This window comes from Gymnodraco acuticeps, unplaced genomic scaffold (genome assembly GCF_902827175.1).
Source record: "Gymnodraco acuticeps unplaced genomic scaffold, fGymAcu1.1, whole genome shotgun sequence".
Lineage (NCBI taxonomy): Eukaryota > Metazoa > Chordata > Actinopteri > Perciformes > Bathydraconidae > Gymnodraco > Gymnodraco acuticeps.
The window spans coordinates 2,494,696-2,518,747 of NW_022990947.1; the positions used below are offsets into that span (position 1 = coordinate 2,494,696).

At 39.8% G+C, this 24,052-nt stretch overlaps 2 protein-coding genes across 2 annotated transcripts; both read right to left on the minus strand.

Annotated features, from left to right (window-relative positions):
- Positions 1-19: 19 nt before the first annotated feature.
- On the minus strand, positions 20-6,510 carry elac1 (elaC ribonuclease Z 1). Its single transcript, XM_034234834.1, has 6 exons — positions 6,271-6,510; positions 5,184-5,501; positions 4,115-4,318; positions 3,671-3,729; positions 1,142-1,352; positions 20-963 (listed from the first exon to the last, which is right to left on the minus strand). Exons 2-6 carry the CDS (start codon positions 5,338-5,340, stop codon positions 464-466), a joined length of 1,131 nt encoding a protein of 376 aa, XP_034090725.1. The 5' UTR covers positions 5,341-5,501; positions 6,271-6,510; the 3' UTR covers positions 20-463.
- A 2,245-nt stretch (positions 6,511-8,755) lies between these two features.
- Positions 8,756-23,818, minus strand: me2 (malic enzyme 2, NAD(+)-dependent, mitochondrial). Its single transcript, XM_034234826.1, has 15 exons — positions 23,660-23,818; positions 19,312-19,465; positions 16,461-16,594; positions 16,175-16,324; positions 15,795-15,870; positions 14,917-15,078; positions 14,617-14,830; positions 14,340-14,437; positions 13,324-13,437; positions 13,072-13,183; positions 12,445-12,587; positions 12,252-12,354; positions 12,006-12,076; positions 11,387-11,485; positions 8,756-11,064 (listed from the first exon to the last, which is right to left on the minus strand). The coding sequence occupies exons 2-15, from the start codon at positions 19,423-19,425 to the stop codon at positions 10,897-10,899; spliced, it is 1,758 nt and encodes a 585-aa protein (XP_034090717.1). The 5' UTR covers positions 19,426-19,465; positions 23,660-23,818; the 3' UTR covers positions 8,756-10,896.
- Between the last annotated feature and the right edge of the window lie 234 nt (positions 23,819-24,052).

Here is a 24,052-nt window from a genome sequence, read left to right on the forward strand (position 1 = left end):
AAATTCACTAAGAGAAATGTTCGAGAAGCTATCTTTATTGTTTATAAGAATTGTACATAAACATTGAGTTGTTTTTTTCTTTTGTTAAACATTATTTTGTATTTTCTGTTGTACTTTAATACCTTGTGTACAGATCCAGAAATAAAGCTCTGGAAAAAGTTAAAAGATGATTGCTTGTTCTTTAATATTCCAAGAAGGTTTCACCAATAAGGAAGGATTGTTTCTGTAAAGAGTTCATTGTAAACATTCCAAACTGATATTGACAGTATGATATAGTTTTCTGAGCAACAGTACATTAGATGTAAGCCATGTGAATTGGTTGAAAGAAGATTCAAAATCACCCGAAAAGTGATCGTCTCCAGTCTCAGGACCAAACTGCATATTCTGTAGAAGCTAGTTGGTGCCGTGGGCGGGGATAATCAATATAAAAATGTACGTTAATTTGTTTCTCAATTAGTAACTACTAATTGAGAAACAAATGGTGTTCTGATGGTCTTCTGACAGGAATGGGAATAGTAAGAAAGTCCTCAGCCAGGGTCACTTCCACACCAGTGTCCTGTAGAGCGTCTTCCGCCTGTCTCTTGAGCTCTGAGACTTCGTCCTCGTCCCCTTCCTTCTGCAGAGAGCAGGGTTTGTACCTCTGGCTGAAGTGGTACAGCACCAGCCTCTGCACACAGCACGCCCGAGCCACTGCTGCTGCCATCCCAGGAGTACTGTGTCCGTGGTCCACGGCCTTCTCTCGGTGCTCGTCCCCGAGCGTGGCCTCGTGGACCAGAATGTCCGCTCCCTTGCACAACATCAGTGCTCCGTCACCAAGCACAGAGCTGCAGTCTCCGAAAATGCAAACTTTCCTCCCAGGAATGTCTCTTTCCAGCACCTCTTGAGGCAGAATGACACGCCCGTTCTCCATGGTTACAGCCTCACCAGCTTTCAGACGCCCATAATGAGGCCCTGGCTTCACTCCTGCGGCACACAAAAAATGAACAATCACAATAATCCATCATGCAAAATGTCACAGAAATGCAAAGGGAAAGAAGTCAGTATGAAAACACTCATATTTGGAAAGGTAGTTGTGGATTATCATGCAAAGGTGTAAACAAAATGGTTTCCAAGCACGGATAAAGACACGGAGCTCACTAACCTAGTTCCTTTAGGAGTTCCGTCTTCAGTCTTCCCGGTCGACCATGCTCCTGAATGCAAAAACCAAAGGAGGGGATGCGGTGGAACAACCTGAAGGCCTTGACCACAAACTTCTTGTCTTCAAAGAGGAAGTACGAGTCAGTGGAGACATCCAGCGAGATGGTCCTGCCCGGCTGCTCCTGTGGGTGCAGAGGACCGCTCTCCGCTGTCATCTAAAGACACAACACAAAACTTCAAAGATAAGACATGATTTGTATTGGTGAGGTAATGTTCTCTTATATGTTTGAATAAATAAATAAATGGAAACTAAGGTAAAAATAAGGCTAATTTCATTAGTTCACATTGGGACAAAGGTTTTAAATTATACATATTAACAATGCAAACTAATGTACATAAAGTATACATATGGACTTAATATACAACTTAATAAGGGGGCACTAAAGACAGGCCTCTTTTATATCATTAAGAAAAAATAAGGAAATATTATATAATATACTATTTTATTATTACTAATAACTAATATAGACATTATAAACTTAACACAAAAAGTAAGGAGATTTGTGTGTGGTAGATTATTTATTTGCTGTAACAAGGTTTCTTGGCAATACATCTACCGTTGGAAAGCCTGTTTTCTTACCTTTCAAATGGTGCCACATTTGTGAGGAACAAGCATTTGTGGGATGAGCAGCAGAGCTTAGTAGGTGGGTTGCGCCCATGAAAAATGTGACAAATCTCCTCTGCCAATGCCAAACAGCTCAACATGTGGAGGAACATTATGTTCAGAGCACTGGACCCTCAACATGTGGAGGAACATTATGTTCAGAGCACTGGACCCTCAACATGTGGAGGAACATTATGTTCAGAGCACTGGAACCTCAACATGTGAAGGAACATTATGTTCAGAGCACTGGAGCCTCAACATGTGGAGGAACATTATGTTCAGAGCACTGGAACCTCAACATGTGGAGGAACATTATGTTCAGAGCACTGGAGCCTCAACATGTGGAGGAACATTATGTTCAGAGCACTGGAGCCTCAACATGTGGAGGAACATTATGTTCAGAGCACAGGAACCTCAACATGTGGAGGAACATTATGTTCAGAGCACTGGAACCTCAACATGTGGAGGAACATTATGTTCAGAGCACTGGAGCCTCAACATGTGGAGGAACATTATGTTCAGAGCACTGGAACCTCAACATGTGGAGGAACATTATGTTCAGAGCACAGGAACCTCAACATGTGGAGGAACATTATGTTCAGAGCACTGGAGCCTCAACATGTGGAGGAACATTATGTTCAGAGCACTGGAGCCTCAACATGTGGAGGAACATTATGTTCAGAGCACAGGAACCTCAACATGTGGGAGGAACATTATGTTCAGAGCACTGGAACCTCAACATGTGGAGGAACATTATGTTCAGAGCACTGGAACCTCAACATGTGGAGGAACATTATGTTCAGAGCACAGGAACCTCAACATGTGGAGGAACATTATGTTCAGAGCACTGGAACCTCAACATGTGGAGGAACATTATGTTCAGAGCACTGGAACCTCAACATGTGGAGGAACATTATGTTCAGAGCACAGGAACCTCAACATGTGGAGGAACATTATGTTCAGAGCACAGGAACCTCAACATGTGGAGGAACATTATGTTCAGAGCACTGGAACCTCAACATGTGGAGGAACATTATGTTCAGAGCACTGGAACCTCAACATGTGGAGGAACATTATGTTCAGAGCACTGGAACCTCAACATGTGGAGGAATATTATGTTCAGCGATGAGCCCAGATTCTGCCTATGGCACTTGGACTGTAGGGTCACAGTGTGGAGAAGATGTGGAGAACACTTTGCTGATTGCTGCACCGATAGAGTAGGAGTGGAGAGGATGGGATGGCCTGACCTCAACCCCATTGAACACTTGTGGGATCAGCTTGGGCTGCTGTCAGAGTGACCAACACAACCACGTTGGCTGACTTGGGACAAATGCTGGTTGAAGAATGGGATGCCACAGCAGTGTGTGACCAGCATAAGGAGAGGCTGTTGTGGCTGTGTACTGTATGGTTCTTCCACATGCTACTGAGGCTGCTTGTTAAATGAATACATTGTTAATAAATAAATTGTTTCCAATATGTCTTGTTTCATCAGACTTTAATCATCCAATCTACTAAACAAGAGTCAACCGAAAAGAGCTGTTTGGCATTGGCAGAGGAGATTTGTCACATTTTTCACCGGCGCGCCCCACATACTCAGCTCGGCTATTCCTCCCACAAATGCATGTTCCTCACAAATGTGGCACCATTTGAAAGGTAAGAAAACAGACTTTCCAACTGTATAAGATTTACTTCCAAAAAGCATTGATACAACAAAGAAATAATCTACCAAACACAAATGTCCTTACTTTTTGTGTTAAGTATAAATATAGTGTATATTGAATGTGAGTTTTATTCAGTTTTGCACTATAGAACTATTAAAAAAGGCATGATTTATTATCAGTTAGAATAAAACCAAAATCAGCCACATACCTCCAGGCTGAGCTGTCCCTCCTCTGGACTCTGCTCAGCTGTGGGCTCCAGCTCATGTACTACAGAAAAATAAATGATTTATATAGGAGAAACACCTTTATATAGGAACAAATATACATATTTTAAAAAAAAGTTATTTCTTCTTTGGAAACAAATTAGGAACGAAGGCTGAAAAAGTGTTACAGTATTCCTAGAAAGACAAATAAACGTTAACATGAAAGCCAAAGCATAGATGTGGCTTGCCACTGATAACTCACAATCTGGTGACAACCACTTTAATTACTATGGTAGCGGTTCAAATCTGGACAAATGCATAGAAAGTGCAAATGCATAGAAAGTGCAACACATAGTTTACTCTGTTTGTGGTGAAACTCAGATAGCCAGTGTTTTTAGACTGCAGTAGGGCGGCCACATTAGAGGTCAGGTTGTTGTTTTTGGACATACCCGCATAAGGGAAAAGCAGCTGTGATCCTGTGAGTCCCAGTGTCACCCTTAAAAAGTGCCGGAGGCCCCGGGGCCCGTAGATGTCCACACAGTTCAGGTTTTGCTGCTCGGGGTTGGTGTTGAGGCTCACAGTGCAAAGGAGACCAGGCAGACCAAACAGGTGGTCCCCGTGCAGGTGGGAGATGAAAACCTTGGTGATCCGACCTGGGTAGAAACACGTGACAACATGACTTACAACAGGTACCTTAAGTGGAGAGAGCAGCGGACAGTTTGTCTAAAAAAGTTAGATTGGAAGTAGTATCATTGGATTCAAATGCAACAAAAAAAGAAGGCTAAAATGTCTTGTAATCCTCTCATCAGTGATTCATTGTTAAACAAAATATTCTAGATGACAGAATAATTTGTTATGTTGATCAGAGGATACATTTGCCTAAATTAAACTCAGTCTGGATTGCAAAAGCAAATTCATTGTGAAGCGTGAAGAGATTGGAATAAAAAAAGCCTTTGTCATAAAAGAAAGTCAAGACAGAATTGCACATCTTACTATACTATGAAAAATCTAAGGATTTAAAAGGTTCTTTGAAAATATAAATAATATGTATAGTTTATCCATCTCCCTAATCCTTAGAAACTTTGTAGTGAAAAAAGTCAGTGTACAAAATGACCAAATGTTTGTAAAAGTAGTAGTGATGAAAGTGTACAAGTATTACAGCTGCCAATGTTGTTGATTGTTATTTCATTTTAAAAATGGATATCCTTCATTGTATCCGATATGTTTTCTGAACTGTTGTGAAGTTAAGTCTTAGCTTTTTTTAAATGGAAAAGTATCAAGTTTCCATGACCATATGAGTTTAGTTTTTTGACCTTTTTCATGTGCTTGAATACGTTTCAAGTAGGCTACAGACGAGAATAATTCTAAAATATGTTGACTTAATTCAATTGTACTCCACATTTAGGAAGGAAGTATGAACTTTCAGAGAAGCTACAACTTGCGGGTGGTAGGTAAGTGTTACATTAAAAAAACACAGCATATTGTTTTGCAGCAGGACTGGGGGATCCAGGGACTCACTGGCTCGGAGCTGGCTCTTCATCAGCTGGGTCTGCGTCCCCTCCCCGCAGTCAAACAGCCAGCAGTCCCCCTCTGACCGCAGCACCAGAGCCGAGGCCCCGCGGTGAGGGGAGGGGTAGGCCGAGCCCGTCCCGAGGAACGTCATGTCCATGGTCATCCTCCAGCAGTGACCGGACAACAGGGGGAAACTGCCTACAACTGCATGCCATGAAACTGTAAACAACAGTCACACAGTGATGACGTACCCACGAGACGGTGCGGCGTTGTTGGGCCGTGTCTCATTTCTGAGATTCCCCTCCTCGACTCCTATCCTCATGTCTTAGTCCCGCCCACAGGAGATGCGAGTAGAGGGGAGCCGAGGAAAGAGGAGGGGAAACAGCAGGCGGTTAGAGAAATGAGAACTCCTCTCCTCTGAGCGGTCATATTAAAGAGACGTCCATTAATGATGACAGGAGACACAGCAGTCTGATGGACAGATGTGTTCATGATGACTTATATATTTACTTTGAACTCATTCACAGTGCGGTATAATGAGACAATAACAGTCTACAGATGCGGACACACACGCACATATATATATTTATATAAATATATACAATTTCAGAATCAAACAAGTATGAGAGCACTCTCATAATAACGTAACACCCCCCCCCTCTCTCTGGTCGCTACAATGAGGAAAATAAATTACGGGCCACAAGTTGTATTTACAAGTATTAAAAGTAAGCAGATGACACCAAACTAACTGAGACCTGTATGTCCGCTGCATCTACGCACAAACTACCACACACACCTACAGCTCCTAATCAGGATACAGCCGTTGTGTATTTTATTATGTGAAGCACTAATGGTTTTAGAAAAATATCGACTCTTTGTTTGTATATATCTACTAAACTAAAGCAAATAAAGAGAGTAGGCCTGTTATACTGAGTGCTATATGTGACTGTTGTGACAGGAGGTCTTCTCCCTCCGTATCGCTGCACGGCACTGTGCCATAGCTCTGTACTGTGCCATGCGCCTCCGCGCATTTGTCACTACTGGGCGGCGCCGGAAGTATAAATACAGGGGTGTGGTGTAGCTCGTGACTCACCTGTCAACTCCTTCGCTGGTGGCTGGAGGACTGCGGTGTGCCCTCCTGGCTTCTCTCTCTTCTTCCCGGACTGCAACCGGACAACATGTCCTTTTCTACTCTCTAATAAAGTACCCTTTTGCACCTTCCTTGCACCGCCTCTGACTCCCTATCTCTCGGCACTACAATACATAATTTTACTTGAATGCTACTTAATATAGATTTGAGATAAACCATAGCTATAATACCATGCCCGGCGCCGTGGGAGGGCCAGGCCCTTCCATTTGACATTCCTGCCCTCCCCCAATAAACACGTTATTTATTATTTATAAAAATTAAAAAAAATATATTTTTTATTTTTTAAATTATAAATAAACTGTGAACTTTTATGCTACGATGTATGTGATGTCAGAACAAACAAAAAAAATCGCAGGCTACGTCAAATAAATGCATGTGTCTGTGATTTGTGATTCGTCCCCATTTAGACCAATCACAGCGTCACACTCTGCCGCCTATTCTGGATTTGTTTATTGTGCATTCTGTAGACTCCCATTTCTGTTTGCATTACAAAATGGACATCAGAAATTGGCTCAAAAGGTCTAAGGATTTATTAAAACGAAATCGCGATGAAAGAACTGCAGCCGATGGTGCTGCTGGCGACCCTGCACCTGCCGTAGCAGCAGCACGCCTTAATGTCACAAGCTTGACCTCGGCAAACCCCGGGGCTGAGTTAGCGATGATCTGGGGTTAATAAACCCAAGCAGGTGAAGCTGGATCGTTATCCAGGGAGATTGTTTTCAGGAAAGAAGCGCACTTTTGCTGCTGCATGGTACACAACAGACCATGGCTTGAAGATTCGTTAAAAGCAGACGCAGCCTTTTGTTTCCCCTGTAGACAGTTTAAAGTAAATACGTCTTCATCTGATGCGGCTTTTACTGTCAAAGGTTTTTGCGACTGGAAACACGCATTAAAGACTGATAAAGGACTGCTAAGGCATGCCGCATCAAAAGAACACATTTCATGTGAGAATTTGTGGAGAGAGAGAGATACGCGAGGAAACAAATAAGGAAATGAGTACTTTGGTGCAGATCAGCTGGCACGGAGCCGTTATTACGTGTCAGCTGTCGCTTATATTATAGCTTTTTTAGCTGTCAACCTTGCTCGTGATTTACCAGTGTTTGTGCTGCCACGCACACAATGTTTCAAAGTGGTTGCTATGTTGCCCTTTATTTGTGTATGTTTGCGATAAGTGTGCGTCTTTACGCAATGCTGTTGGCCTTGCTGTTTGATATATATTGTGCCGCAGGCCCGCAGCGCGTGACGGTTTTGTGTGCCCTCCCATGAAAATCATAGGCCCTCCCTTTAGATTTGTTCTGGCGCCGGGTCTGTATAATACTGTAGTTGACCTACCTTATCATGCCCAATCAGATTGAAGTGATCCCACATCTCAGAACGACCTCTCTTCCTGGCTGGCTCCATAATGATCCAAACGCAATACTAACAACTCAACAGCAACAACTCTTTTTATTGGGTTCTTTTATTTGGGGTTAAGTACATTGCCAGAATAAGTGAGAAATGGATTTAACTTCTGTTAGACAGCTATCATACTGAATACATATTTACTGTGAATGTATGCAAAAATGTATGGCATAGGCTATGTGTAACAGAAGTTAAATCAATTTCTCACTTATTCTGGCAATGTACTTAACCCCAAATAAAAGAACCCAATAAAAAGAGTTGTTAAATAATGGTGAAGTCACGTCGTAATAACAATAACTCATCTCTCTCGGTTTTTTGAGTGTTCTTTTTGTGCTTTGCCAAACGCCACTGTGTCAAGTAACCTATTTGGGTTGCCGTATGTAGTTGTCCATCTCGCACATGCGCAGTACAGATCGGGTAGTGACAGTGACAATATTAAGTGTAAAGTCGAGTCTAAAAATGTAAAGTATGTAATAGAATATTAGGCCTACTAGGTAGAAAAAATATATGAAAAATTCATAGTGTATCGAAAAATATAAAAAAGGCATAGTATAGTATGTCCAAACATATGAAAACAAGTAATAAAATAGAATGTGACAAATGTCATGAAGAAAGTCATAGTATAGTTCTGTGAACATTTTTAAAACTCATATCATTATAAAAAAAATGTCCATACCGTAAAAAAATAGCAAATATATTTTGAGTATAGGGTAGCATCTCGAAAAAATATAAAACAAGTTATATAGTATTACTATGTTGAAAATATCGGGGGGGGGGGGTTAAATCTCAATAAAAAGTCTATATTCATAGTATAGTATGTTGCAAACTTCATGAAAAAAATCACGATATAGAAAAAAAAGGTATAGAGATCTTTTGTTTTGACTGGTGAGCCTTCACCCCGGCTTTGCGGCCCACTTACAAAAAAGGGTTTTAGCATTATAACATTCAAAGACTAAAACTGAAACAACATTGGTAAAACAGGCACTGCCTAAATCTTTATCAACACGGAAAACAATTGACAAAAGGATCACGTTTTAAAACTGTTTATTCTGCACATATTCTCTACGTACAAATGCTAAGGCAATAGTATTTTGTAACAAAAATAATCTTCAGAAACAGACTTGAAGGACACATCCCCTTAGTGCACACACTATATGGAAAAAGCGATTACATTTTTATTATGGGAACAACACGACTTGCATGAGGAAAACAACCACGAAACATACAAATTCATACTGGACGATTACAGTCAGTAACAACAGCTGGATGGACATAAGAGCAAACACTTGCTGAGGTTAAAATGGTTCTAATCATTTAATAAATGTGTTCACAACCTGAAGCTGCACAGTCTAAACCAGGGGTTCCCAAACTTTTCAGCCCACGACCCCCAAAATAACAGTGCCAGAGACTGGCGACCCCTGTCAAATTGGAAGTTGCACTAAATGATTTGATGTATATTCAGATGCAATTAGCCTACATAAAAGGCCTCAAATTGGAAGTGCTGTCTTTTTCGCTCAATTCTGCAATAGGTAGATCTCGCCTTTCACCTAGGCCGAGGTCGGGGCTCTTGGGCTTAAAAAGGTTGGTGACCATTGCTTTAAATCTTCTGTTTACCACTGCTTGTTATTTATTTAAATTAAATTAAGAGCTATATATTGAAATGAAAAACTAAGTAACTGAGATTGGTTTCCTTCTATTCAAGCACATTTCATTTTAAATCTGTATGCCAATGTCTTTTTATATTGGCTTGTTTTCGAATGGTTTGTTTTATGAACGGCACAAAAACCGTTAATATGAGCCTGGAAGTGTGTTGTTCAATATGTTCCAATGAGTGAAACACAATAACCTGCCGAAACACACGTGGACGCACTAAACAACTTTATAAAATGTGCCTTCAGTACACAATCGCAAACATTTCTGTCCAGTACACAAAATATATTTTAAGGGAAAATACTGTTTATCCAATTATTTAATACTGCAAATTGTTCACTTAAACATTTAGGGATAGTGATATTGAATATGTTAAGCCAAGCGTTGGTTTTTAGGGATAGATGCTTCTAAGCACAATTCATTAAAGGAGTGTTGATGTCAGGGTTTCTAATGAATATACAGCACATCTGAAAACATCCCTTGAAAATTAAATGTAATAAATTCAGAGAAATAAATACAATTTGACAAAAGCATTCAAACACATGACATGCTGGAGTGGACATTGGTTCCTTGGCTGTCTTCATAATACCATTGTTTGTTTCCCCTCCGTCGCTACTTGTTTCCACACAAAACCATGAATGCTAAGTGTGTTTATACATGGGTTAAGAAGGAATTTTGTAAACATATATCTAACACTGAGCAATGTTAGATCATTGAAGAGCTCAATCCATCGAAAAAGGCCATTTCCGTACTTTATGCCAATGTGTGCACTAATTGTAGCTATATTTAGGTAGCCGAATAGTCATAGTAGTGGGTAGTGCTCACCCAAGACCAACCCGAGTCAGAAGTTCAACAACAATTTCTCTGCCTCAAATAAGACTTGTCTTTAAATGAAATATGGAGTGTACCTTTCAAATGGGTAAAGATAATAATATTGTTTATTCTAACAATAGGGTAACTCTGTTTCAGGATAAAAATGACTGAGAAGAAACACAAAACAGATCATGGAGTCATTTCTAGTATCTTGTAAAGCCCATCTTGAGCTTAAGCGGAATATAGCATTTGGTGTTTTGGTTCCTTTTTGCAAGAGTGTATTAAAACCACAGAATGTTTCTTTATAATTTACTGTAATATAATTAATTTAGAGTTATTTCAGTTATTTTTGTTGTAAAACTGAGTATTGATCATTCAAATCTTTTCTGAGGTTTCAACAATTAAACCAGATTTCCACACTGCCTTTTCCTACCACCAGGTGGCCCTTCATGTGCTGGTTGCATGGGATACAGAGGTGATAAATAATTAGGATTCTAAGTTAAATAGTCCATTTCTGTTTAAATTTGTTCTTTCACTATACCTTTTTCACAGATCTAATCAGAATGATTTAGTGCACATGCAGTGATATGGTAGCACTACTTACTACTATCTGTTTTAATAAACAGATTTTTGACAAGATAATCATGATCCTCTCATAAGAACTGCGATGAAGAGTGAAGTGGAAAACTAAGGTGAGGGTTTGGTCTATTTCTCGTCAGTCTTGGGGCTGTAGCTGACACCTGGCCATTCGTAAGTGTCTGGCAGGAAGGAGTCGTAGTCGGTGTCCCACACAGTATCCCGTACAAAGCTCTCCTTGTCCACAGGCTCAGGGTAGCTAAACGCCATGCCTTTAGCATAGACAAACTCCACCACCTACAGAAAGAGAGAAGGTTTAGCATGGATGCTGGAAAACCTGACACAAAAAGAAAACACAGACATCGAAAGATAAACTGAGCACACGTTTTTGGACAACTTCGACCAAATTTGACTGGGAGGAAATACGTATCATGGCATCAAAATTCAAAGCGAAATAGCTTAATCTTACACATTATTACATTGTCAAGGTGTGGTGCAACGCATCCATGGATTTTAGAAATCAAATAATGATAAAAGAGTCTACATTTAGGCCAGAAGACTTTGGATTAAAAGGTTTATCAAGAGGTGAAACATTCAGATGAATGTTCAGGAGACTTGCCTTGACAGCCATCTGGAGAGAGACCTCTCTGATGTTGGAGAGCGGAGGATAGAGTCTGCCTTCTGCCAGCTCTTCATCGGTCAGCTGCTCTGCAAGGGTCTGGAAGGAGTTGAAAAACACTTTTAGGCTGAATATGAAAAACAAGACACACAAAAACCACTAATAACATTGTGCTTTTGAGTAAAACAACATTTGAATACAAATATATCAGAACAATTATAAAGGTTAATTCAGGTTACAGAAGTACTACTCATATTACAAACTTGCAAATAATAGTGTCTTATTCATGCAAATGATTTCAATATTGAATAATAAGTTCTAAGACAATGTGGTTTACATAAATATTGCATTTATCAATCTAAACAAGTGAAATGCAGCCAAGTGAAAAAGGGAGGAACACAGAAGGACAGAGGGCAAAGCTGGATCAGCCTTTTAAAAGTTAGATGTTAGTCTAGGAAAAGAGGGAACAGGAGACGTGAAAGGGTTAAAGAGGGTCTCTATAAGATCATACAGCGGATGCATACATGACAGAGTCAGCAAGAAAGAGCAGGGTGGGGGGTAAAGAACTTTACGAAGTTTGAAAAATAGAAAGGAGAAATACATAGCATTGACTTCAGACCTTGGCAGCCTCTAGGAACACGGTGTCACTGATGTGTCTCACTCCACTCAGGATCACAGCCAAGGCCACACCTGCAATCCACATTCAAAAGGTTTTCAAACAGAATACAAACACTCTTTGTAATGTAATGATGTTGTCCATAGTGCAAAGATGGTGAAAATACTAGGCTTTGTCCACTTCTCACACTGTATCTGAAAGTCAGTCTCATGTACATGGAATCACTCAGATAAAAAAGCATTTATTCACCTGGAAAGATGTAAGCGTTGTTCCCTTGTCCAGGAGTGATGACGCGCCCATCGCTCAGAGTCACTGGACCGAAAGGACTGCCACTAGCAAAAAGACATCTGCCCTGTGGGACCAAAAAACAAATTGGTATAGAGTGATAGTGGGAAAAAGAACAATAACAACATGAAACAAAGGAGAGGAAAGAGCCGTGTACATCAGTTAGTGTGTAGGCATCCTCTGCTGTGCACTCTGCTTTAGTGGTGGGGTTACTCAGGGCAAAGATGATTGGTCGGTCGTTCATAGTTCCCATGGCTTTGAGGACATCGTGAGTGAACAGACGGCCAGCTCCGGAAACACCTGGAAGGAATGGCAACATTATTTAAATATTAAAACAATTAATTAAAATGTTATTAAAACACAGTCATTAAAGAACCAAGTTAACAGAAAATACAAAACAGACTGGTATAAAATACAAGACAATGGTAAGAAACTAATTATTAGGTGATTTAAGAAAAGTCAGCGTAAAACAGAAATGTTGTCAGACCTGATCTAAAAGGCCTAAAAGTAGGAAGGAAGGAAGGAGAAATGTTTTTTTTATTCTATCATTTCCGCACAAGCTGAGGACGCATTTACATTGACAGAATGCTTTAATGATTGGATAAATAATAAAAAGCATAAATATAAAATATAGTTATTCAAATGACCCGATTAAATCTTGTGTTTTCATAAAACAGCATAATAAATAAGAGCATGCGAGATATTTTATTCTGGCTCAAACCTAAAAACCCATATTCCAAACAAGGTTTTAGTTACACAAATAAGAAGATGGGAAGTTCCTCACCAATAATAGCTGTGGGTTTGATGGTCTTGACGGCATCCAGGAAGCTCTGCACGGACCCTGGACTGTCATGGACAAACGCCTCCTGGTTAGTGTCCGTCTCCTCCTGTCGGCCCTGATTGCAACAATACATCAAAACAAAAGTAAACTCTTTGTTCACTAATTAAACAGTATACTAACAGTGAGCCAGACAAAAAGCCACACAGACAGGTAATGCATGTTCTGGTTGTTGATTTCTGCATCGCACAAACTAACCTTTACAAGTAAGCCATGTTTATCGAACAACCAGATCTTATTTCTGGCCTCATCTTGGGACATTCCCTTCTCCATCATCGCCATGACGATCAGATTGGCAATACCAAGTGCAGCCTAGGAAGGAAATTACCAAAGTGAAATACCCAAATTAAAGACAGTGTTTACAACATTAAACCATCACTTCTATTTGTTGACATATTCTTTCTTTATTGTTGTAAAAGAGGTTACACAAAAATGACGAATGGTGTTGTCGATGAAGAAAACTATCTCTGAGCTCAGTCAATTCAGTCATGTTTCTTCCCTTAATCCCAAGAAGATTCAGAGAGGTCCCCATTCTCTTTCAAAATTACAAGTCCTACCACCAATACAGTATCTACATTTCACTAAACTGTAGACATCAGATAGTAGATTTTTACAAATAAACAGAAGGACATTTATTCCCAACCCACTGTTATTATAGCCTTTCTAGCCAACATTACATAGATTCAAATGTTTCCTTGTACACTTTCAGAGAAACCTTTATAAAACAGCAGAAAAGCAGATCTCCACACCTGCTTTTTATGTACTTTTATTGCACTCCAACCATTTTTTTGCAATTAGGAGAATTTTCAGAAGCTTCTGTTTGAAAATGACTGTAAACATGTTCAAATATGTAAAAACTGTGAAATATTATGTTGCATCTCCCTTTATTGATTGCATAGCGTTATTTGGGAAGGCAAAAGCAGAATGTGTTTAAGCAGTGTACACCAATATTTGTAACAAAAGTGCAGATCTTTCAAAAATCTATGTCGTAATGCAGAATTAAAACAACAAGTAACAGAACCTATCAATATTTCCTTGAAATGTAATTGTCAACTTTGGCAATATTTTCTTTTAGTATTACCGGCTTTGGTCAGTAGGGGGCATCGTTGCACGTAAACATTGTTTTGATATATGGGACTTTCACATTAGAAATTGGAGAGGAAAAAGAGAAAAATGCCAAATTGACTAATAAATATTAATAAATATTATCATACCTCTCCAGCTCCCAAGAAAAGCACCCGATGTTCAGTGATGGGTTTGCCAATGGCTCTCTGAGCTGCCAACAGACCAGCAAGGGCTACAGCTGCAGTGCCTGAAAACATGCAAATAATCCAACAGTAAACAATAACATATCTGCTTTAAAGACAAACAATTAACCACTTTCTGTTTTCAGGTAGGAGGGCTCACAACAACTGAAATGTTGATTGAGTAGCTCAACGTTATGGCATTATAATAAAGTAGAACTCCTAAGTGCAGTATCTAGGGCCGAACCTTGGATGTCGTCGTTGAAGGTGCAGTACTTCTCCCTGTACTTCCTGAGGAAGCGGAAGGCATTGTGGTTCCCAAAGTCCTCAAACTGGATGAGTGTGCCCTGCCCGTATTTGTCCACCACAGCTTCCATGAACTCATCAATCAGATCATCGTAGACCTGAGAATTATCTCGCTCCTGGTACAGGCCCATGTACAGCGGGTCTTTGAGGAGAGTCTGATTGAAGGGAAAGAAGAAGCATATGAAGCATAATGGATGTCCAGACATACAATATACAGAAAACACACACATATCTGTCCTACCTTATTGTTGGTGCCAACGTCTATGGCCACAGGCAGGCATCTCTCAGGTCTAATGCCGGCGCAGGCTGTGTACAGGCAGAGTTTTCCAACTGGGATGCCCATTCCATAAACACCCAGGTCCCCTAGTCCTAAAATACGCTCTCCATCAGTAACCACTACCGCCTAGATCAAGAGGCAGGTGGAAAAGAAGTACATTAGTCAGCAAAATCCCAGATATCACACAGATGTAAACAACAGGAAACTGGACCTTGGCCAGGTGAATGTAGGCAATGTCTATAACTCTGATTTATATCAACTTAAAGTCGTGTAGCCACAATTCATTTTCACAATTCATTTTTTTTTTTTTAAATCCTTTGTCTGCATGCTTTTGAGGGATGAAATGAAATGAAAACTTTATTACAGACTCAGGGTCCAGATAAAAGACAAGGCATTACATATAATAAATTACATACACAGCGTAAAAAGAATTCATAGCTTAAGAATAATTGAAATCAGTGTCCTACAAAGAGACAACTATACCAATGTCTCCACAGCTGCGATTGGTAGCGTGTAGTACTATACCTTATGTTCGATAAGGCCAAGAGGATTTCATTATCAGAGTCATTAAGCCGGCAAATACATTTATACATAAGATTTCTTAAAACAGCTTGTAGAGTATTGACTCCTGCAGCCACAAACATTTCACTTGCACTAGACCATCGAGGTCTCTTCAGCAATATTCTCATGGCATCATTATAAGCTACTTGGAGTTTCCGTAAACTTGCTTTTCTGTAGTTTGACCACCGATGAAGGTTCCTAGTAGACTCATTTAAACAGTATTATAGACATCAGCTTCAGTTAGACGAGGTGTTACTGTGGTGATGTTCTCAGCTACTCACTGCAACATCAGTCTCTGGCCAATTGTCTAGGATGGAACGAATGTGTCCTTTGTCCCGAATGGAGATAAACAAACCTCTGGTGAGAGAAAAAAGCCAATGAGTAATGTCAAGATTCTATTCACTAAAAAATAAAAACAAACAACAATAATATCCTCAAAATGATTTCAGTCAGGGTGTTGACACAAACACAACCACCATCATTTAAAAAAAGTCAACAGCTCATGTAACACACTGTTATATAAAGATGTTTATACATTATATAAAGCCACCAGATGAAAACCTACATAAAAGGCTTAGACTGTCAGAACAAAAATCCTTGTGTTTTTTGTGTTGTTTTCTCTTTCAGTAGTCAGTTATTGAAAGCTTCACTGCATGCTTACTTGGGTCGTCTGAAGATGTGTCCATAATGTGTGCAGGCCAGGCCTACAGTGGGAGTGTAAACTATTGGCATCAGTTCCTCGATGTCTTCCATCAGCACCCTGTAGAAAAGCCTCTCATTTCTTTCCTGGATGCCCATCAAGTAGATGTACCTTTGTGGAAAAGGAGAAACAATGTAAAGAGAAAGAAAAGTTCAACTGTATGGAAGGAGATGTTTCAGACAAACATCATTAATAACCAACAGAATACTGTGGGTATGTGTTCCAGTACTTTAAGATATGTCCTTACTTCTGCAGGGGATCAGTCATGTTCTTGAGATTATTCTGAAAGCGCATGGCCTGAATGTCCTGAGTCTCCACTTTGGGAGGCAGCAGACCATGTATCCCCAAAATCTGTCGCTCCTGGAGAGTGAAGGCCATGCCCTGCAGAAACACACAGAAAGCAACTGGAAATGAGTAGGGAGACAAAGAGAATGTGAATAAAACAACCACTCAGAGAATAACTTTATGACAAGTTACCTTTAACGGGCAGGATTGTTCATAAACTGTGGTTGTGAAAATTGTAAAAGATAGCCTGTTTGGATGTTTTGTTTTCTCTGAGCTTCTAAACTCTTCTTGTGCAGAAGCATGTTTGCGCTCCTAGTATTTCTAATTCAGTTTACTTCACATAGTTGCTTGAATTTAATGATGGTATTTGGTACTATGCATATTCACTTACAGGATATGACTAATAATAACAGATATGACTGAAATGCACTCAGTTAGAAAATTGAAGAAGATTGGTTCATCCTTTGAAAGTTGTCTCTTAGCATTGCTGCAGGAGAGGGTATTACCCATGAGCCCTCAGAGGAGGGTGACCACTTGACCATTTGACCTTTTACAGTAAAGTGAAATGTGGAAGCCAGATGAAAGCATTTTGCAGTAGGGGAAAGGAGGCTAAAGGGGTAAGAGAGGGGAGTAGGCTCAAAGAAGCCAATAAGGAGGACCCTGGGCAGAAACACCCCAAGTGCTGTATAGAGGAGATGATGTGGAGGAGGGGTACAACGTGTTTCATGATCCTGCAGTGTATGTAAGCCTGTATGTAGGTTTACGAACCCAACTCTGAATGATATATGTGCATAACATTTGGAGGCCCTCACATCTGTGGCAGGGGCTGATTATTCTGTGATGAATGCTGAGGGCTCCCCTGGCAAAGTGCTGAGTCATGCTGATGGAGGATTTCACTTCCCTCAGCTCCAGTACTCAGTTCCTCCCAACAGAATCCAGCAAGCTGCAAACCTCTGATATCTCCCATCTCCATTTTTACATAGAAATGTTCCCTCAGATTAGTTTTTTCCAAATTGCGGTTTAACATTTATTTTGAGTATGTCAAGTGATTTAAACCCGTTAAAAAAAGAGGAATTTCCTAAAAACGCGTATTTGTATTGTGTTGATATGTGTTTCTCATTTTATCTATACATTGGACATGACATTGGTTTCAATATTCATTTGATTTATGCAAGTAAAACACTTTTGATTTGTTAATAACATTTAAGAAATGTGAGATCATATATATATATCATCTTAGAGACTAGATTGTACCATCTGGTGTAAGTTTGCTGACAGTGTAATGTAATGAACAATGCATGTCTGCAACACTGTGACCTTTGCTGTTGAGGTATGATGAGTCATGACAGTCATGACAGTCACAGTAATTCAGTCTGCTGATGCCAGTCACTTCTAATCTGGCAACACTTCCTATGAGAAACCAGCCGTTGCCATTTTTGTCTTGTTTCATGCTATTTTCAGTGTTTTTAAATATAAGACACAATAAACTCAGTGACTTTTCATACTATTAAAAAATCCACAATCTGCTCAAATAGATAAAAGGAACACAATGAGGAAGGCCAGAAGTGCATTGTGAAATAAAGGTGCTGTGAGTACAGTATTTGTAACAGCCAGTTAACCTCTGACCAGTATTTTTATATTTAGCACAACATGTGTAGTGTAGGCCGTAACTTCAAGCAGCTACAGCCTCATGTTTCAAATGTCATTTGTAGCTTACAGTAACCTGACGAGACACCCAGTCAAACTATTCACATCCTCTATCAACAATATGACACACCGTTTTCAATTGAAGTCCCCACCTTGCAAAAGGAATGCAAAAGTGACACCCCTGTGAGGTGTGGTTACGTGGTTGTATAGCACATGTTAAACACAAGGCAGTTTGCAGCTCTTTACACCAGGGTTAGCACATTGTTTAAAAAAGCAGAGAGAAGTCAAATAAAGACAAAAGGAAAAATAGACATACATAATCAAACTATTTAAAACACACTACTTTTAAAAAGCATTTGCAGTTCAGAAAATAAGACCCCAAACTTAATAATAAGCAATTGCACAAAAAAAGTGTTCAAACTTGATTCAAAAGACATTTCTGACCACATCGAGCAGTGATACTGGGTTCAGTCAGAGATCCAGCAGAGGTCAAAAGTGATATGAATGTGTTTCTGACTTTAAACAAGCTACACTCCACCTGATGTGACAAAATGCCAAAATTGCACTGTCAGATTATCTCAGCAATTCTAGTTTAGTAAAGGTGTCTGAGAATTAGCGTTTTCAACCTAATAAGATTTTAGGTTTATGAAAACGGTGATTAGTTTGGAAGCTATCTAGAAATATATATTTTCAGTATAAAGTACAGTGGCTTTGAAAAGTGTAATATTCAAATATCAATTACTGTAGTTTTGCAGTGAGCTGTCTAAAGTCTGTCACGCCGGGCAAAGTCCAACTGCAGAAAATGAACAGCAGCCAACCAGCTGCTGAAAAAGCATCGGCACTGATGGGCAAGTTGTTCTAGTTCTAAGCAGAACCAACCACTGGCTCAGGGATGAGATGAACTGATGCAGTGCTTGACAGGACTTTATAATGTCATGTTGTCCGCGTGTTAAACAATTCATGTGGTGGTTGCATAATACTCACTTTTTAAAGCAGCTTTGTATATGATCATGGTTTGCACTACATTTGTTGGTATTTCTGTATTTCATTAGCAAAGATTATTCTGAAACTCACCCAATTATTTCCCACCAGGGCAGCTTATGACATGTTAATAATGCTGTTTAACCACCATGTGCTTTTTGACACATTGTCAGTAATCCACTCACTTTGTTGGTGCGAGGGTTGAGCATGAGGGGCTTGCCCTTATCTTTGGTGTGTGCCCATCTGCAAACAGAGACACAGGGCCTCAGGGACCAGGTTGTCTTCAACCTGGACAACATGGTGGACTGTCACTGGTCTGGAAGGTCCACTGGGGAAAAGCTGGAGAAAAAAATGAAAGAGAAACAAAGTCAACAAAATAACCTAAAGTTTCGTTATCTTTCGACATCGGAGCAAAAACAATGGATATGTATGTTGGCCATAATAGGTAGCTGTTCTGGGATGCTGAATAATACTAAGAAGTCTCTTATTTATGTTTGTTCAGTTGTAGTTTATTCTTATTTCAAAAAATCCAATCATGAATTATTAAGCTTGCAGTCTGAGTTCATGTGAATCATTTCTCTAGTGTCATTGGGTTGTTCAAATGATTGCTTGAACTACTCTTCCTTCTGCCAATCAGGACAGGAAGTGCAATGCTGCCACAACCTTTGAACATATGACATCATTAGACTTTATGCTACCATGACAGTAAGTTATCCCACTGACGCACAATAAATCCCAGAAGCCTTTGAACGAACACTCGATGATTAGAAATGCAGACAGCAGCATCATTAATCTGGGTGTAGAGAGAAGTGATTTAGTGCGTCGTCTGACAAACAAAGCCTTGAAAGATTGTCATAATCCTTTTCGCACAGAGCTCCACATGAAGAGAGAAAACAAGTTAGAGTAAATCAAGATGACATAAGTCGACAGATAGGAAAGACAGGCTGATATAAGTATCACAAGAAAACCACTAACAAATCACACAGAAAATATGTGCCATTTTCAGAGCATTTTCAGAATAAGTCATGTCTTTTATTTTGGGAGAGAAGATAAAACAAGCTCAAAAAGCTTTCCTACCAAACAACCTTTACTCAAGGGCCCCTACCCTACTGTCAGCTGCTGTTGGTGGCCTGGAATAGTCTTTGTGAGAGTTATGTCATGCATGTGACCTGTGATTCGAAGTAATGCTGTCTTGTGCTGCGTTGTTGTGGGTGCAGAAAAAGGCCACATAAAGGTTCTCAGAAAAACCTCTCTAAGTTACAATTGAGAGTGGATTCCCCCTCATGATAAATATCGTGCCAAAGGGTTGTATCCCGACTGAACCCAGAAAGTAAATGTTGCTTTTCCACCAAACATGCAGAGTTAATGGCCTAAAAAAGTACTACGCAATCTTGTGCCTTAAATGTGAATGTAAAAAAGGGCATATTGTTTAAGCGTCCTGATATTACAGAGATGAAGCCAGAATAATATCTTAATCCAACCTTCTGAATTCTGCTCTGGTGTATTTTATTTTCAATCCCAAAATACTTTTGGCGTCAAGACATGACCCAGAGGAAATGCAACTGGACCTGTAAGCAAGTTATGTGTGCAACAACGACACGAGCATTTTCACAGCACGCACAGTTTCTATTTTAGTTCCCTGAAAGTGCTGAGACCAGAATGCTGAAAGAGGTATTCCTTTAAATTACAAGATAGATGTTAGAGTCAGCTGTTACAAAAACAATCTCAAATTAAATATAATTTTAACCTATAGGCCGATTAAACAGGGGAAAGAGCTGGCTCCTTTGAATGACTTCACGGCCTGGACCACATGCAGCTGAGCTCAGGTGGCAGAAATCGCATCTGATAACTCATTCACACCAACGCAACTCCGGTTCAAGCTCCGTGCTAGAGCTTTTCAGGTTCAGAACCGGTTCTTCGGTTTAGCTCCGGCTCTTTTCACACCGCCCAGAGTCCGACTGGTGCTGCGTCATTGCGTCATGACGTAACCGTTTGCGTGCCTGCTTCATAAAGCCAAACCGCACGGAAACCCCTCACAGCTCACAACAACAACAACAACAACAACAATGACCGATTGTGCTCCAGCTTCCTCTGTACCTCTTCGGAAGACCAGATTCCCAGTAGGTAGCTGGTCTCTTCAGTGGACCACTGCTGCTTGTTAAGTTTCTCCATCATTGTGTACAAACTGGATAAACGCCGGCTTCTTGTTGTTGTTCAGGAGTTGATCTGCCCCTGCCCCCGCCTCGACGTAAGCGTGACGTCTGCGGTGCTTTTGCTCTGGCCGGACAATTTTTTGGTGCTTGAAACGAACCGGATTCCGGAGCTAAGAGGCTGCTCCGCTGCGGTGTGAACAGGAAAACCCGGTGCTTTTCAAGCTCCAGCTCCGAACCGGCCCTGAAACACCGTTGGTGTGAATGAAGTATATGAGCCAGTTATTGTAACAGCCATCTGTGCTGTCAACATTTGCATACCCCTGCTCCATTCATCACTACACTTACTTTCAACTGTCCACCCATGTTATTATAGTAATAATCACCCTCATAAGGAAATATGAATGGAGATAAACAAATAGATCTCAAAATGCATTCAAACAAGATACCACTCACATGCTCCATCAAGTAGCGCTTGCAACAATTATATAAAAGTCCCTGCTTAGTGCGTTCAATCACGATATGCTATTATACTTTCGATAAGCAACCTTTTTAGTTTATAAATTATGTTTATAGTAAAATGCATAAAAATGCATAAACATTTGATGGCAACCATGGATCTACTTTTCCATCAGCCTGTATTTCTTGTTAAAGAACAGATTCAGAGTTAACACTGTGGTCTGATTCTGTTTCCCTCGCTTTGACCAACATGACTCATTTAACACATCACTACAACAACTACATATCCAGAAAACATCAACTAGCCAGCATCAAAGTCAGAGCCAAAGTGTCAGACTGTATCAGCAGCACCCACAATAATTGGACATTTGAGTGCTCTGATGATTTGATATTCAAATTGAAGCAGCCTTGATGCAGCCTCTATGAATTACAGTCTTTGTGTTGTACAAAATAATATTGTATGGTTGTTCACATTTATTTTAGCTTTCTGCCTGTTCATAGAATGCCTGAACACTTGGTGAAGGGACTTGATCAGCATGTCAGCTCCAAAGGAATCAAACATGCTCAGATTGTCTGTAAATGTGTTTTCTACTTTGTGTCAGAACAGAAACTGTCATGAGCTTTGTATTAATGTGAGTGCAACTACTGTACATGACCTACTGCGACACCTGACTCGATAAACTAGTGTTTGGTTAGAAATGTTTAACCCAATGCTACACAAATCGCATTAAAGCTTGCGATTATTATTTCTTGAAAATATGTGTGCAAACAATGTGAATTGACTTAGTAGGAACAATGTAATCAAACCCACACACATGCTTTCAAGTATTGACCTTCTATGGTTTCAGAGGGGAATTTTACAAGGACCAGAGTACACTTGTATGAAAGCAAAAGCAACATTAATATGGTTGCCTAAGAAATTCTTAGTCGACTTGTGTAATAATCAACTAGCTGATTTATTGAACGTTTTCTCCAAAAATAATCAAGCATTAGTACATTTTAAATGGTGTGTTTAACAGAGATGTTCTATTAAGTTTATTGGAAATAAGTTATTCAGCCTTAAAATAACTTAATGATCAACTAAAGATATCTGAGTGGACTAAGACCAAAAAGGCCCATTAGTATATTAACTGGTTTAGAGGGGCATCCCAAAATATTAGTGTATGAGTACAACTATGTCTTAAATAGTAATTGCAGAATTAGGCATTAGCCTAGTGACAGCTGGGTATAGTTTTACTGACAGGTGTTTTTATTATTCCCTCCACAACTTCAGATCTTGTTTCTCCTTTTGTGAAAGTGTCGGGCCATGATGAACATGCTGCTGTGCTAATGTTGTACATGTGTTTTTAACCACAGCAACATGTGTCGCAACATCGGCTATCCTTGTTCTTAATGTGCCTAATGTAAAAACTGATACAATAAAATAGATATGTATCCCTCACTGTTCCTACTTCCCTATTCTGTCAGAGGTGGAAATGGAGATAATGAATTATATCTGCTTAGTGTGAGCATATTACTAAGTTTACATAGAAAAGTCTAATGGAAATGTTATAAAAACTGAATCTCACTACAGTGGTAAACTAACCTGGTATTTAGCCTAGCAATTTCAGCCAGATACAAACATGAAGCTAACAACTGCTACAAGCTAAAGCTAGCCAATAACTACTAGGGACCACAACAACCTGTGTCGTTATTTGAAAAAAACCCGTTACAGCGAGCTGGTAAAGGAAAGGAAAGTCTAACGACCGAATTTTAGTAAATGTTGGAACATTTGTAATCTCACGCCAACACGAAACAGATATCCTGATGATACACATGCTGTCATTCATTCAGACCCCCTGCTCACTAATTATTGGCTCAACGCGAAGTTCTTTGATGACGCACAAAGACTTTCCATTTCAAATAGAGAAACTTCTCGGCTTACCTGCTCTTGAGTATTATAATATTGCGGGTTATTTCCGTTGAAAAGGTTACTGTTTAAACAGCATATTTCTCCTGGAGGTCGCAGTGTAAATGTGGTTGTTTGACCGCTTGGTGTGTCCTTTAACGGCAGCCGCAGATGCAGCAGAGTGAGGAGACGCTCAGTGTGGAGGAACCTTGACGCTCGTCCAATCACGTGCCAGTATTTCCTCCTTGGTTACCGTAAAGACTCGGGCATGCGCAAGATTTTCTTTTTAGTGTGAAGCCCATCCGTCGTAGTTATACTAGTGTAGAAGAAGGACCTCATTCAAGTGTTTATGTTTTTTGTTAAGTAATAATAATAATGTTTTGTTTTTCTGAGGATTATTAAATATCTATTTTTTGTTATGTTTTTTTA

Coding starts and splice junctions, on each gene's coding strand:
- me2 (XM_034234826.1), bottom strand. CDS start 19,425: ATGTTGTCCAGGTTGAAGACAACCTGGTCCCTGAGGCCCTGTGTCTCT. Junction 16,595..19,311: donor TCAACCCTCGCACCAACAAA/GTGAGTGGATTA, acceptor GTGTTTCTGCAG/GGCATGGCCTTCACTCTCCA. Junction 11,065..11,386: donor CTCTCCAGATGGCTGTCAAG/GCAAGTCTCCTG, acceptor CTCTTTCTGTAG/GTGGTGGAGTTTGTCTATGC.
- elac1 (XM_034234834.1), bottom strand. CDS start 5,340: ATGACCATGGACATGACGTTCCTCGGGACGGGCTCGGCCTACCCCTCC. Junction 3,730..4,114: donor GCTGCTTTTCCCTTATGCGG/GTATGTCCAAAA, acceptor ATTTTTCTGTAG/TACATGAGCTGGAGCCCACA. Junction 964..1,141: donor GGAACTCCTAAAGGAACTAG/GTTAGTGAGCTC, acceptor TGTGTGCCGCAG/GAGTGAAGCCAGGGCCTCAT.